Raw genomic sequence first — 14,166 nt, 5'->3', positions numbered from 1 at the left:
TCAGCACAGTCAAACTTGAGACAAGCAATTCATCAAAGAATTCAAAATGTGCAAATCTTCTATCCTTTTATTATTATTATTGGGCCTGGCTTTTGTGCAGGCAGTTCCACTTGCCCTCTACGATGACATTGATGACACGGAAGCCATTGAATTGCCGGAGAATGGACTTGAGGAGCCGTTGGAACACAATAAGGACATTATTGACTTGAGTTCCTATGGCGCCGCTTTGTTTGGTCAACCAGATCAGGAATTGACCGCCAGTTTGGTGAGCAACTTTAGCGCCGAGACGGATGCAGTCAATCCTGAGGAGCTGGGCAGCTATCTGGAGGGAGACATACTCGTGCCACAGTCTGAGCTGACTATGAAGAACGGCCTGACCACACAGAGTTCCCGCTGGCCCAAGGGAGTTGTACCCTATGAAATAAGAGGCAACTTTAATGCTCAAGATCGGGCTACGATTCAGGGAGCCATAGAGCAGTATCACAGGCGCACCTGCATCCGATTTGTTCCCTATGCCGGCGAACGGGATTACATATCCATTGTGAGCGGCAACTCGGGCTGTTGGTCGTCAGTTGGACGCGTGGGCGGCAAGCAGGAAGTTAATCTGCAATCTCCTGGCTGCCTCAGTCGTCCTGGCACCGCCATCCATGAGCTGATGCATGCTCTGGGATTCCTGCACGAACAGAATCGCATGGAACGCGATGCCTTTGTGGCCATTCAATACAGAAACATTCAATCCGCGGCCAAGAACAACTTTGACAAGGCAGCCAGCACGGAAGCCTTTGGAGTTCCCTACGATTATGGCAGTGTCATGCACTACTCGGCAAATGCCTTCTCCACCAATGGACAGCCCACAATTGTGGCAATGGTAAGTAGTAAACATTCTTTTAAATCGCTCCTTTCTTAATCCTTTCCTCGCTAATTTTTCAGCAAGCAAATGGCGCCTCTCAAATGGGTCAACGCAATGGCTTCTCCGACTTTGATGTGGACAAACTGAATCGCATGTATGACTGCGGCTATGTCAACGGTTCCCCAGGCGCTGTTGGTCCCGTGGGAGTTCCTGCGCCTGGCATGCCTGCTCCTGGAATGCCAGCTCCAGCTCCAGCTCCTGTCAGACCCGGCGGAAATCCCATTGTGGACAGTTTTCTGAGCGGACTCATCAACGGCTTAGGACTTGGTGATGCAGAGTCAGCTGGAGAGGAATAAAACGCCTAGTGAAACTAGCAACTAGCATGGAATTGCCCAAAGAATCTATTTATTCATATGATCACCATACACAATATCGACCAACTATTTAAAGCATTACCAAATCACATCTCTAAATAATCTAGGATTAACATGATTTTTCAATTGATCAAATTATTTAAGCAATAAAGAAAGTATTCAAAAAAAAAAACTTTAAATTTTAGTTAGAATTCGAGTCTTATACCAGAATTGTAAAATTCGGATTCCTTATAAAAACTTAGAGAACTTTCTGTTCTTTCCTTTATCAAACATTTGATAAGTTCTGAAAAGTTAATATTTAATAAGTAACATATTTTTGATCAAATTATTTAAGCAACAAAGAAAGTATTCTAAAAAAAAAACTTTAAATTTTAATTATAATTCGAGTTTTTGTAAAATTCGGATTCCTTATAAAAACTCAGAGAACTTTCTGTTCTTTCCTTTATCAAACATTTGATAAGTTCGGAAAAGTTAATATTTAATAAGTAATATATTTTTGATCAAATTATTTAAGCAATAAAGAAAGTATTCTAAAAAAAAAACTTTAAATTTTAATTATAATTCGAGTTTTTGTAAAATTCGGATTCCTTATAAAAACTCAGAGAACTTTCTGTTCTTTCCTTTATCAAACATTTCATAAGTTCGGAAAGTTAATATTTAATAAGTAATATATTTTTGATCAAATTATTTAAGCAATAAAGAAAGTATTCCAAAAAAACACTTTAAATTTTAATTAAAATTCGAGTTTTTGTAAAATTCGGATTCCTTATAAAAACTCAGAGAACTTTCTGTTCTTTCCTTTATCAAACATTTGATAAGTTCGGAAAGTTAATATTTAATAAGCTATATATTTTTGATCAAATTTTTTAAGCAATAAAGAAAGTATTCCAAAAAAAAAACTTTAAATTTTAATTATAATTCGAGTTTTTGTAAAATTCGGATTCTTTATAAAAACTCAGAGAACTTCCTTCTTTCCTTTATTAACATTTGATAAGCTCGGAAAAGTTAATATTTAATAAGCTATATATTTTCCCAGAATCACTCGGTTTTAACTTTCATCTATAAATTTCCATGCTTGCAGTAATGTATTATTGAGATATATTTTTCATAATCGATTTCTTAAAACTAGTTTCTTCAAATTTTATTCATATATGTCTTAGAAAATATTAGATTTATTAAGACAAATTTTGTGTACTTTAAAAATTTTTTTTCACTACCAGAGAACATTTTACTTTAAAGTTTAAAGTTCAAACTTTAAACACTTCAAATAAAGTTAGTTTTTGTGAAATTCTTCAGAACTGGCAATTGGAAAATTCGTAAAATTCTTATCAAAAACTCCCAAAGAACTAACTTTCTACTTCCTTCTGCAAGATTTGATAAGTTTAGAAAAGATAGTTTTTATTATATTTCATTATAAAAGCAAACATAATGTTATTTGATATGGTTAAATTAAGATTAGTTAAGCGAATTAGTGAGAAGGTCATGCAGTGTTAGAGTCTGTTAACCCTGTTTATAAGCGTTCTGTCTATTCTAAAATGGTCTAAATAACATTTGAGTGGCATCTCGTCAGGTTGTTGTCATCCATAAAGCTAAAAGGTCAAAGTGATAAGTCTTATCGGTTATGGTTATGGTTATAATTGTGAGAAGTTCAACGTGAATTCTTTAAATAAACTGTGTAAATGCGGAAATCATCGTAAGCAGTACACGCGACTAGCAGATACCCTGTATAAACTATTTTAAATCATAGCTAATAGAGTTGTGAATAAGAGGTAACTTTTTGATAAAGATTACAAACGTTATGAAGTTACAATTACATCGTGGGTGAAGGTCAAGCTATAATTCAAATTCCAGTGATAAGAGCTGATAACAGGAATCGTGTTGGATATAAAAGCAGCTTCCAAAGTGGATTTAACTTAGTAGAAATCGAGCAGCTTAAAATGAACAGAATCTTTGTGTTGATTTTTGTCTTGGGAGGAACGCTGATCGAGGCACTGCCACTGATATCCTCCTCGGAGAGCGATCAGATCATAGACTTGAGTTCCTTGGGAGCTGATTTATATGGCACACCGGATCAGGAACGAACTGCCGCATTGGTGGCCAACTACACTGAGGAGACGGACGAAGTGAATCCCGAGGAATTGGGCAGTTACCTGGAGGGAGACATGCTCGTTCCAAGCACTCTGCAGATGATGAGAAGCGGTCTTCCCACCGTATCGCATCGCTGGTCTCAAGCTATTGTGCCCTACGAGATCAAAAGTAGATTCGAGGAGCTGGAGTTGAGCACTCTCCTGGCTGCCATGGAGGAGTTTCACGATCACACCTGCATCCGATTCGTGCCGCGTGTCTATGAGTTGGATTACATTTCCATCGGCAATGACAGATCCGGCTGTTGGTCAGCGGTGGGTCGCAGGGGTGGCAGACAACCGGTCAATCTCCAGACACCATCATGTCTCAGAAAAATCGGCACTGTCATCCATGAGCTGATGCATGCTCTGGGATTCCTGCATGAACAGAATCGCGAGGAACGGGACGAGTATGTGCTCATCAATCAGGAGAATATTCGCCAATCATATTTGAAGAACTTCAGGAAGGCGAATAGCACAGTGAACTTTGGAGTTGAATACGATTATGGCAGCATTATGCACTATTCTAGAAAGGCATTTTCCCGCAACGGTCTACCGACAATGAAGGCAATTGTGAGTGCTTCTTCTTTTTATTAATTTTTAATTTTTAAATTAAAACTACTGAATCTTTATTAATTACTGGAAATTTTGTAACCTAACCTAACCATTATTAACTGTTTAATATACATAAATTTCATTTATCTTAATCCCACAGAAAAAGAGATATGGCGTTCGAATGGGACAGCGATGGGGATTTTCCGAATCAGATGTCCAAAAACTGAATCGGATGTACAACTGCACTGTTGAGGAAGAATTTATGACTCAACCACATGAAAGTAATTCTGCAGAGGACACGAAAGAGGAGACAAATGAAGAGACAAACGAGGAGATGATTGATAAAACAGATCCATACATTCTCAATAGTTTATCCTAATTACCTAACGGATCTGAATAATATGTATGATACTTTAACAAATAAATTAACAGTCTGATATTATCATATAACATGCAGAAATTATTTAAATTAACTATGTGAAACCACATTTTTTTTCAACACGATCCACTTTGTTCCATACCTTAGCCTTGACAGTTCGTCAGAAACTTCAACCTGACATAACTTTATCAAAACTGAACAAATTTCCTCTTGGAATGTCCATTTTATAATGTTTTGTCCTCTAATTTAATTCTGCATCACAATTTTTGATACTTAAAAAATTGTATTTTTTCGATCACTGTCCACATTATCAATACATTCCCCTTGACACTTTACCAGGAACTTCAAACCGGCATAGCTTCGCCAAAACTAAACCGATTTCCTTGCGGAATGTCAATTAAATCATTATTTGGTCTCTATTTTGATTCTGCATCAAAATTATATATGTTTAAAAAATTTAATATTTTTCGATCACTGTCCATTTTCATCATACTATTTCCATACCTTACCCTTGTCACTTTTTCGAAAATTTTAGACTTGCATAACTTTGTCAAAACTCAACCGATTTCCTTGCGGAATGTCATTTAAATCATTATTTGGTCTCTATTTTGATTCTGCATCAAAATATTATATGTTTGAAAAATTTAATATTTTTCGATCACTGTCCATTTTTTTCATATTATTTCCATACCTTACCCTTGTGACTTTTTCAAAAACTTCAAACTTGCATAACTTTGTCAAAACTCAACCGATTTCCTTGCGGAATGTCATTTAAATCATTATTTGGTCTCTATTTTGATTCTGCATCAAAATTATATATGGTTAAAAAATTTTATATTTTTCGATCACTGTCCATTTTTATCACACTATTTCCATACCTTACCCTTGTCACTTTTTCAAAAACTTCAAACTTGCATAACTTTGTCAAAACTCAACCGATTTCCTTGCAGAATGTCATTTAAATCATTATTTGGTCTCTATTTTGATTCTGCATCAAAACTATATATGTTTAAAAAATTTTATATTTTTCGATCACTGTCATATTATCATATTATCATATTATTATTTCCATACCTTACCCTTGTCACTTTTCAAAACTTCAAACTTGCATAACTTTGTCAAAACTCAACCGATTTCCTTGCGGAATGTCATTTAAATCGTTATTTGGTCTCTAATTTGATTCTGCATCAAAATTTTATATGTTTGAAAAATTTGATATTTTTCGATCACTGTCCATTTTTATCACACTATTTCCATACCTTACCCTTGTCACTTTTTCAAAAACTTCAAACTTGCATAACTTTGTCAAAACTCAACCGATTTCCTTGCGGAATGTCATTTAAATCATTATTTGGTCTCTATTTTGATTCTGCATCAAAATTATATATGTTTAAAAAATTTTATATTTTTCGATCACTGTCATATTATCATATTATCATATTATTATTTCCATACCTTACCCTTGTCACTTTTTCAAAAACTTCAAACTTGCATAACTTTGTCAAAACTCAACCGATTTCCTTGCGGAATGTCATTTAAATCGTTATTTGGTCTCTAATTTGATTCTGCATCAAAATTTTATATGTTTGAAAAATTTGATATTTTTCGATCACTGTCCATTTTTATCATATTATTTCCATACCTTACCCTTGTCACTTTTTCAAAAACTTCAAACTTGCATAACTTTGTCAAAACTCAACCGATTTCCTTGCGGAATGTCATTTAAATCATTATTTGGTCTCTATTTTGATTCTGCATCAAAATATTATATGTTTAAAAAATTTAATATTTTTCGATCACTGTCCATTTTTATCATACTATTTCCATACCTTACCCTTGTCACTTTTTCAAAAACTTCAAACTTGCATAACTTTGTCAATACTTTATTGATTTTCATGCGGAATGTCAATTTTATTATGTTTTAGCCTTTTATTTGATTTTGCATCAAAATTTAATTATTTTTTTAAATTTAAATTTTTTTCGATCACTTCACGTTCTTTAAAATTTAAAAACTCAACAAGTCAGTTTTGTTACACAAACGCACAGTGGTACATAATATATTTATTGAAAATTTGATAGATTGTCCAGGACGTGAAGTGAAAGTAAAAGGTGAAATTGGATAACGTGTAAGTTTTAAGATTGTAACTACATGTTTCGCTTGGCAGCGAGCACTCGGGAGCGAGGCAGACGACACTGGCTGATGCTGTGGAGGCGATATTGCATCTCGGGTTGGGTGATCTTCTCGTAGAGCTTCTGCTTCGCCTCCTTGACCGTGTGAATGGCAACGCCGTCGCCGCCGTCGTCAATGTTGAAGGCTTCGCCTTCGGCGCACTCGGGACACTGTTGGGTGAGGACAATGTCATTGAGATCGGTGGGCAGCTCGCAGATCTTCTCGATCTGTTTGACCACATAGTCGATGTTGCCCTCGTCCTGCCGCTCAAAGACATAGACGCTGGCCACGATGTCCTGGATGCGTGCCTCCAGCAATTTGACGAATCGCTCCACATTGACCAGATTGACGTGCGTGTGATCGCCGAGCAGATCGGCCAAAGGAGATGTGTCCACGGAGCACATGTCACACAGCATCTCGATGCCCTGCAAGAGATTCTCGAGGCGAGAATCGTTGCTCTCTCGCGTCTTATTCAACTGAATGTTGGAGTTCTGTTTCTGGGTGACCTGATCCTCCAGTGTATTGATCAGACTTATCTGATCCTGCAGCGTGTTGGAGTTCTCACGCTTCAATTCGATGATGTCCTCGAACAAACGATTGACGGAGTTGTTGAGCAGCGTAATGTGATAGCTCATCTCGTTGGCGTAGTTGAAGAAGGAGTAGTAGAGACTCTCCTGCTGCTGGAACTTGTCGATCACCTCCTCCACATTGTTGGAGTTGGTGTAATCGAGTATCTTCTTAAGCACCGAATTATACAGATTGATTTTCTTGTTGTGCTTGCGTCGGAATTCATCGCGTCGCTTGTACTCCTTCGGCTGTAGATCGGCGAGGACTCGCTCCCTGCCCTTGCACTCGACAAATGCCGAGTTATCCGCATCGGCGGCCACTTTCCTCATGATACCCTGTAGCTCAATGCGTCGCAGTTCTCGCTCCTTGGCCTCTCGCTTGGTGATCTTGTCGATCTTCTCGTAGACATCGATGCAGCCATCAAAGGTGTTAAGAGCATACTCAATGAGATCTATGAGATACTTTTTATCGCTGTTCAGTTTCTGCACCATTTTCGTGTAGGAATCGTTGAAGAATGTGCGATGATTGAGGATCTTGATGAGCTGTTCCCTCAGCTCGGCATTTGCCGCCGTGAATCCGCATTCCTGTCGCACTCCCACCTCCAGTGAATTCTCCAGAATAACCATCTTCTTGCGCACTTTGGCCACATGTGCCTGATGCTGTTGCTCCGGCACCGTCAATCGATTCAGATTGTAGATCTGTTTTCTCACCCGACTGATCTCACGCTCCATATTGCATATGGATGTCTTCAGCTTGGTTATGTCCTCTGTCAAATTCTCCTGACACTCGACATGACAACGTATTTGTCCCAGATATCGACTGTCCTTCTGAATGTGAGTCGCTCCTGCCGCAACCCAAATCTGTGCCCTCAGATCATTCTTCTCCTCCTCCAGGCGATCGATGGTGTTCTCATAACTCGCATCAATGATTGTCTCATTGCGAGTCTTCACTTTACTCGAGAGTAACTTTTTATATTCTCTTTGTCGCTTTCCCAGCTCCCGATGCTTCAGCAGGTAACTCTCCAGGAATGCGGATTTATTGAATGGTACCGACTCCATTGTAGAATCGGTCAACTTGTTCTAATTTGCAATTTATTCAAAACTTTTAAATACCTCAATGAATCTGTTGAGTGTTGCAAATGGATTAAATTTGTAAGTTGATCAATACTACGAGTATTTTTCCTAGCTCTGATGTTATCAAAAATGTTTATATAACTTATTTTTAAACTATATAGGAGAGCTGTCTCTGAAAGTATAGCCTACTTTAATTAAATCTTTTCTTTATTACTTATGTGGCGGATATTATTTTTGAATCGAAAATTAGAGTTGAGTTTAGAAAAATAAGAAAAGGAATGTACTTTAGCTTTTTTATCTTTAAAAAATTGAAATTATTTTTAAATATTATTTTTTTTTTTTAGAAATTATAATTCCACGATTTGATCAACTTATCGTTAGACTTTTTTCTTGGAGAACTTTAAAAAAATATAATATAATTTTTTCAAAAAATTTTATTGTACTTTTTTGATTTTTAAAGCTTAACTTATATAGTACAAATTTAATGTGATTATTTTTTAATAAAGGTAATGTCAGATTTTTAAAATAAGAAATATAACAAGGAGTTTTATGACAATGCAAATAAACAGATGTGTTTTAATTATTTTCATTAAAGAAAAGAAAATATATTCATTTTTTTTTGTTTTAAAATTATAGTCGCAACCTAAAAAGGTAAGTTTAAAGATTTTTGGGTTAAATTAACTTATTGCTTAACTTCATTAATTTCCATATCTTTATAATGCTTCATTCCAAGAGAGAAAAAAAATATATAACACATGATATATTTTTTAACACATGACGCATGTTTTGTATTATCTTCGAGTACCAAGTAAATGAATATTTACTTTCAAAATCAGCGAAATTGATATTACACTGACTAAAAACGAAGCTGGTCCAAATAAGAACAAATATACAATTTAAATGCAAATTATTAAATTTTCTGTATTTTTATCGAATTCATTAATAATCAAATAACATGCATTATTAACTTAATTATATTACACTGACTTAAAATGTATTTAAGCAATTTTGAAATCTCTAATTAATTTATTGTTGGGAAATTCCAGAGCTTTCCAAAGCGCGAAAAATCTTGAATATTGACCAAATATACGCGGCAGTCCTCAGATCATTGCACAGCTCAAAATGATGAGCTGTCATTTTAATTCCAGCGGCAGCTGCTTCCATAACGGTTTGGAGAGCCGCATCCACAATATCGGCCTCCTTGGTGCAGTCCTGAATCATTTGGAGTCGCTTGTTGGCCACGATTGGTGGCTGAGAAAATGATATAGAAAATGATATTACTTTCTTGTTATTTAAAAAGGATAAACTACTTACAAATTCACCCTCATCGCTACTATTTAGGGACTCATTAATCGAGTTGAGAATCTCCATAATAAGCTGTGCAGAAGTCTTCGAGTTCATCTTGCCATAGGACACATGATTGATATTCTTCAAAAACTCAAAATATGAGACAGTCACACCGCCTGCATTACAATACATATCTGGAACAATGAGAACTCCCTTGTCCAGCAGGATCTTCTCTCCAGCTGGTGTAGTAGGTCCATTGGCGCCTTCCAGAATTAACTTTGCCTTAATGTCCTTGGCATTCTCATTGTTAATCACTTTCTGAGTGGCACAGGGTATCAAAATATCACATTGGGCAGTGAGAATATTCTCCTTGACTTCCTTTGCCTTGGAGTAGCCCTTGATGGTTTTCTTCTCTTCTTTGAACTTGATGAGATCCTGTCAAAAATGCAAATATTATTAATACATAAAATAAAAAAAAATTTCAGCCTTCTAGGTCTAATGGCTTAAGCCTGTGCAATACTCAGTGAGTAAGTCAGGACAAAGAGTTTTATATGTATAGATAATTATTCGCGCTATTACTCACGTTGATGTCAATTCCCTTATCATTCGTCAAGGCGAATCCTGCCTCCTGGACTCCAATTACTTTGGCTCCCGCTTCATGAACAAATTTAGCAGCAAAGGAACCAACATTTCCGAACCCTTGAACAATCACTTTCTTGTCCGTCCAGCCGGTCTTCCAATCCAACATTTCCATCCATTCCTTGTCTTGCAGGAACATATCTCCTGCCTTCCAAACGCCTCTTCCCGTCGCCGAGTTGCGTCCATTGATGCCGCCAACATGGACGGGTTTTCCGGTGACAATAGCCGCCGCATTGATGTCCTTATATCCAAATGTCTTGGTATACTGATCGACTATCCAGCTCATCTCCCGCGGTCCTGTGTTCACATCAGGAGCCGGCACATCAATGGCAGGTCCTATCATATTTCTTTTAAGCAGTTCCATCGTATATCTTCTTGTAATCGTCTGTAGTTCCTTAGCCGTGTACTTGGAGGGATCAATTCGAACTCCTCCCTTGGAGCCACCATAGGGCAGATTGACGCAGGCACACTTGAAAGTCATGATAGACGCCAAGGCCTTGACCTCTGACTCATCCACATCCATGGCATAACGAATACCTGTGAATATTCATAAATTACCTTTTTCCCAATGGAATTTCTTTATGTACTTACCTCCTTTTAGAGGCAGTCGATTGCGTACATGATGCGCTCGATATCCCGTAATAATCTCATAGGTTCCGTCGTTTTTGATAACGGGAAAACTGACCTCTAGGGAGGTACATGTACTACCCACAAGATTTAAGATGGCACTAACACGAGCTTTCTTCTCTTCGGGCTTGAAATGGGTATACTTATCCATTTCCTTAAGCAATTCCTTCTCCATAACCTGAGCAGCCCTGTGATAATAGTATAACACCATCGATGAGAACTCTGGATCCTTGTCCGTTGCGACCTTCTGAAGTTTTTCGGGAATCTTATGCTCTGAACGCTTTTGAATTTGCATAGGCGGTTGATGACGCCCACTTAAAAGGACATTTGCAATTCCACGAAACATTTTATTACTAAGTATTTTATTACTAACTATTCAAAGGAAAATTTTGAAATAAAATAAATCTGATAACTATTTACAAATGTAGAGTGTAATGTGTGAAGATTCAGAGAGAAGATTTAGATTATGAATATAATAGCTACTACGTTTTTACGAAACATTTCAATGTTCTAAAAATGTGTAGTCATAGAAACTTAAGTCTCGAAGATCTTGGAAATCTGTAGTAAATTAATTAAAATATATGAAAACTCTAAGAAATTTAATTTAATTTGCATTATATTTAAATAAAACTTTTAAAATTGGTTTAATTGAAATGTCAACATTTTAATATATAACATAGGTAAAATATTAATATTTAAAATAAATGTTAATTATATATTGTACTTTTGAAGTATTCTAATGCGTCAAGAACCTAAGAAATAACGTATGTAGTTTTATATTGTAGGCAATATTTTATGCAGTTAAAAAAGTAAAAGAAAGGAACTTATACTGATTAAATTAAAATATGAATATTTTACATTTTTCAATAAAAAATTTCTTTTTAAGCAAAACATTTTATTTGCTGTGAGAATATAAAATATTGCACTCAGTAAAAAACATAAGCATTCTTGTGAATTTATAAAAAATATCCAATTGCTAGGATGTCCAGGAACTTTTAAAAATGTTTTTAGTTTTTGCTTTTTAACACTTTGTTTTATTGTTAAAAATATAAAAGTCGTGTAAAACAAACAACTAAAATTCAAGGATTTATAGCATCCTTTCAAAAAAGACGACACTGAATTTTTTGCTTAGCGAATCTGACGACAAAATTCCAAGACATATTTTCCAGTAAAGTTTTTAAAGCTGAAAAGGAATGTTGGAATTCCGAATCATGTTTCCAAGATTCCAAATTTTTTGGCTTATGGGAGTCCTTTGCAGCTAAATAAAATTTTTATAGTAGGATATTGTTTACTGCTGTGATATTCCGGAACTTTCCAAAGTGCGGAATATTTTGAATATTGCCCAAATATAGGCGGCAGTTCTCAGATCATTGCACAGCTGGAACTGATGGGCAATGGCTTTGATTCCAATGACGGATGATTCCATAACTGTTTGCAGCGCTGAATCCACAATTTCCGCTTCCGTTGTGCAGTCGCGAATCCTCCTGAGACCCATATTAGGCACTATTTCTGGCTGTGAGTAGATAAAAATTAGTAGGCTTAATATTATCTAATGACCAATGAATTACAAGTACTCACAATTGTGCATCCCTCAGTTTGCTTTAAGGACTCGTTTATTGAATTGATGACCTCAAAAACCAGCTGTGAAGTCGTCTTGGCCGTCATCTTTCCATAAGCGACGTGATTAATGTTCTTGAGATACTCAAAATATGAGACAGTCACACCACCTGCATTACAATACAGATCTGGAACAATCAAGACTCCCTTGTCCAGCAGGATCTTCTCTCCAGCTGGTGTAGTAGGTCCATTGGCACCTTCCAGGATTAACTTGGCTTTAATGTCCTTGGCATTCTCATTGGTAATCACTTTCTGTGTGGCACAGGGCATCAATATATCACATTGTGCAGTCAAAAGATTCTCCGTGGTTTCCTTTGCCTTGGAGTATCCCTTAATGGTCTTCTTCTCATTCTTGAACTTGATGAGATCCTTTGAAAAATTCTTATATTATTTGAATTATTCACAAAATAAAATAAGTTCTTACTCACGTCAATATCTATTCCGTCATTGTTTGTCAAGGCGAATCCCGCCTCCTGAATTCCAATTATTTTGGCGCCCGCTTCCTGAACAAATTGCGCCGCAAAGGAACCAACATTTCCGAAACCCTGGACAATAACCGTCTTGTCTTTCCAGCCGACCTTCCAACCCAGCAAATCCATCCATTCCTTGTCTTGCAGGAATAAATCTCCTGCTTTCCATACGCCTCTTCCCGTCGCCGAGTGGCGTCCATTGATGCCGCCAACATGGACGGGTTTTCCGGTGACAATGGCCGCTGCATTGATGTCCTTATGTCCGAAGGTTTTGGTATACTGATCGACTATCCAGCTCATCTCCCGCGGTCCTGTGTTCACATCAGGAGCGGGCACATCGATGGCAGGTCCTATCATATTCTTTTTCAAAAGCTCCATCGTATATCTTCTTGTAATTGTCTGTAATTCTTTAACTGTGTACTTGGTGGGATCAATGCGGACTCCTCCTTTGGAGCCACCATAGGGCAGATTGACGCAGGCACACTTGAAGGTCATAATGGATGCCAAGGCCTTGACTTCCGATGCATCCACATCCATGGCGTAGCGAATACCTATGAATATTTGGAAGTTCCATGACATTTATCGAAATATATTCTATTTCCTCTTACCTCCCTTCAGGGGAAGTCGATTACGAATATGATGGGCGCGATATCCCGTTATAATCTCATAGGTTCCGTCGCTTTTTATAACTGGAAAGCTGACCTCTAGGGAGGTGCAAGTGCTCCCAATTAAATTTAAAATGGCACTCACTCGTGCTTGCTTCTCTTCGGGCTTGAAATGGGAATACTGATCCATTTCTTTAAGCAGTTCCTTTTCCATAACCTGAGCAGCCTTGTGATAATAGTATAAAACCATAGCTGAAAACTCTGGATCCTTGTCCGTTTCGATCTTTTTCAGATGCTCTGGCATCTTGTGCTCAAGACGTTTAATTTCTCGCAGAGGGAGAAAGCATCTCCTAAATTTAAAAGCATCATTTATGCGCTTAATCATTATATAAATTTTAAAATTATTATCTGAAGAATTATATATCGATTGATCTAAAAACTAAATATTGACAGCAGAGGGAAAGAAATTGAGATTTCAAATAAAATGTTTGATTTTGTAATATTTTTGGATACTTTTTTTTATTATTATTGTATAAATACAGTATTTTTAAATTGCTCTACATAATACGTGGCTACAGGCTACGAGCTATGCTTAATTAGTTAATAGCTATACACAAAATGTAAACATAAGTATGAATGGTCAATTCTTAAAACATGGAAAACTCTAAGCAGCCAATAATTAAAAAAATAACTAAGAGTATGCATTATACTTAGATTTTAAAGACACACACATTCTATATATGTATATCTATATCTATCATACAAATATATATATTATGTATACGATCGTTTTACGTTTGAAACTTTTGGGTTTGCACGGAAGCGCAGAA

At 36.6% G+C, this 14,166-nt stretch overlaps 5 protein-coding genes across 5 annotated transcripts; 2 read left to right on the top strand and 3 right to left on the bottom strand.

Annotated features, from left to right (window-relative positions):
- Positions 1-11: 11 nt before the first annotated feature.
- Positions 12-1,386, top strand: LOC117790990 (low choriolytic enzyme-like). Its single transcript, XM_034630619.1, has 2 exons — positions 12-868; positions 931-1,386. Exons 1-2 carry the CDS (start codon positions 47-49, stop codon positions 1,204-1,206), a joined length of 1,098 nt encoding a protein of 365 aa, XP_034486510.1. The 5' UTR covers positions 12-46; the 3' UTR covers positions 1,207-1,386.
- A 1,709-nt stretch (positions 1,387-3,095) lies between these two features.
- On the top strand, positions 3,096-4,349 carry LOC117791138 (low choriolytic enzyme-like). The gene is made up of 2 exons (XM_034630805.1): positions 3,096-3,920; positions 4,063-4,349. Exons 1-2 carry the CDS (start codon positions 3,162-3,164, stop codon positions 4,279-4,281), a joined length of 978 nt encoding a protein of 325 aa, XP_034486696.1. The 5' UTR covers positions 3,096-3,161; the 3' UTR covers positions 4,282-4,349.
- A 1,955-nt stretch (positions 4,350-6,304) lies between these two features.
- LOC117791966 lies at positions 6,305-8,257 on the bottom strand. Its single transcript, XM_034631911.1, has one exon. The coding sequence runs from the start codon at positions 8,074-8,076 to the stop codon at positions 6,427-6,429; it is 1,650 nt and encodes a 549-aa protein (XP_034487802.1). The 5' UTR covers positions 8,077-8,257; the 3' UTR covers positions 6,305-6,426.
- A 795-nt stretch (positions 8,258-9,052) lies between these two features.
- Positions 9,053-10,989, bottom strand: LOC117792178 (glutamate dehydrogenase, mitochondrial-like). The gene is made up of 4 exons (XM_034632203.1): positions 10,609-10,989; positions 9,962-10,554; positions 9,406-9,813; positions 9,053-9,342 (listed from the first exon to the last, which is right to left on the bottom strand). The coding sequence occupies exons 1-4, from the start codon at positions 10,937-10,939 to the stop codon at positions 9,118-9,120; spliced, it is 1,557 nt and encodes a 518-aa protein (XP_034488094.1). The 5' UTR covers positions 10,940-10,989; the 3' UTR covers positions 9,053-9,117.
- Positions 10,990-11,661: 672 nt separating this feature from the next.
- On the bottom strand, positions 11,662-13,709 carry LOC117790508 (glutamate dehydrogenase, mitochondrial-like). Its single transcript, XM_034629969.1, has 5 exons — positions 13,340-13,709; positions 12,690-13,282; positions 12,223-12,630; positions 11,936-12,157; positions 11,662-11,775 (listed from the first exon to the last, which is right to left on the bottom strand). The coding sequence occupies exons 1-5, from the start codon at positions 13,638-13,640 to the stop codon at positions 11,773-11,775; spliced, it is 1,527 nt and encodes a 508-aa protein (XP_034485860.1). The 5' UTR covers positions 13,641-13,709; the 3' UTR covers positions 11,662-11,772.
- Positions 13,710-14,166: the final 457 nt, after the last annotated feature.

Source organism: Drosophila innubila (assembly GCF_004354385.1).
Source record: "Drosophila innubila isolate TH190305 chromosome 3R unlocalized genomic scaffold, UK_Dinn_1.0 2_E_3R, whole genome shotgun sequence".
NCBI classification, from domain to species: Eukaryota; Metazoa; Arthropoda; class Insecta; order Diptera; family Drosophilidae; genus Drosophila; species Drosophila innubila.
This window is presented reverse-complemented; position numbering and strand designations above follow the sequence as displayed.

Excerpts from the sequence above, each read along its gene's own strand:
- LOC117790990 (XM_034630619.1), top strand. The coding sequence starts at position 47 with ATGTGCAAATCTTCTATCCTTTTATTATTATTATTGGGCCTGGCTTTT. Across the intron at positions 869-930 it reads AGCCCACAATTGTGGCAATG|CAAGCAAATGGCGCCTCTCA; the intron begins GTAAGTAGTAAA and ends CTAATTTTTCAG.
- LOC117791138 (XM_034630805.1), top strand. The coding sequence starts at position 3,162 with ATGAACAGAATCTTTGTGTTGATTTTTGTCTTGGGAGGAACGCTGATC. Across the intron at positions 3,921-4,062 it reads TACCGACAATGAAGGCAATT|AAAAAGAGATATGGCGTTCG; the intron begins GTGAGTGCTTCT and ends TTAATCCCACAG.
- LOC117791966 (XM_034631911.1), bottom strand. The coding sequence starts at position 8,076 with ATGGAGTCGGTACCATTCAATAAATCCGCATTCCTGGAGAGTTACCTG.
- LOC117792178 (XM_034632203.1), bottom strand. The coding sequence starts at position 10,939 with ATGCAAATTCAAAAGCGTTCAGAGCATAAGATTCCCGAAAAACTTCAG. Across the intron at positions 10,555-10,608 it reads TCGACTGCCTCTAAAAGGAG|GTATTCGTTATGCCATGGAT; the intron begins GTAAGTACATAA and ends GAATATTCACAG. Across the intron at positions 9,814-9,961 it reads ATAAGGGAATTGACATCAAC|GATCTCATCAAGTTCAAAGA; the intron begins GTGAGTAATAGC and ends CATTTTTGACAG.
- LOC117790508 (XM_034629969.1), bottom strand. The coding sequence starts at position 13,640 with ATGCCAGAGCATCTGAAAAAGATCGAAACGGACAAGGATCCAGAGTTT. Across the intron at positions 12,631-12,689 it reads ATGACGGAATAGATATTGAC|GATCTCATCAAGTTCAAGAA; the intron begins GTGAGTAAGAAC and ends AATTTTTCAAAG. Across the intron at positions 12,158-12,222 it reads AAACTGAGGGATGCACAATT|CCAGAAATAGTGCCTAATAT; the intron begins GTGAGTACTTGT and ends ATCTACTCACAG.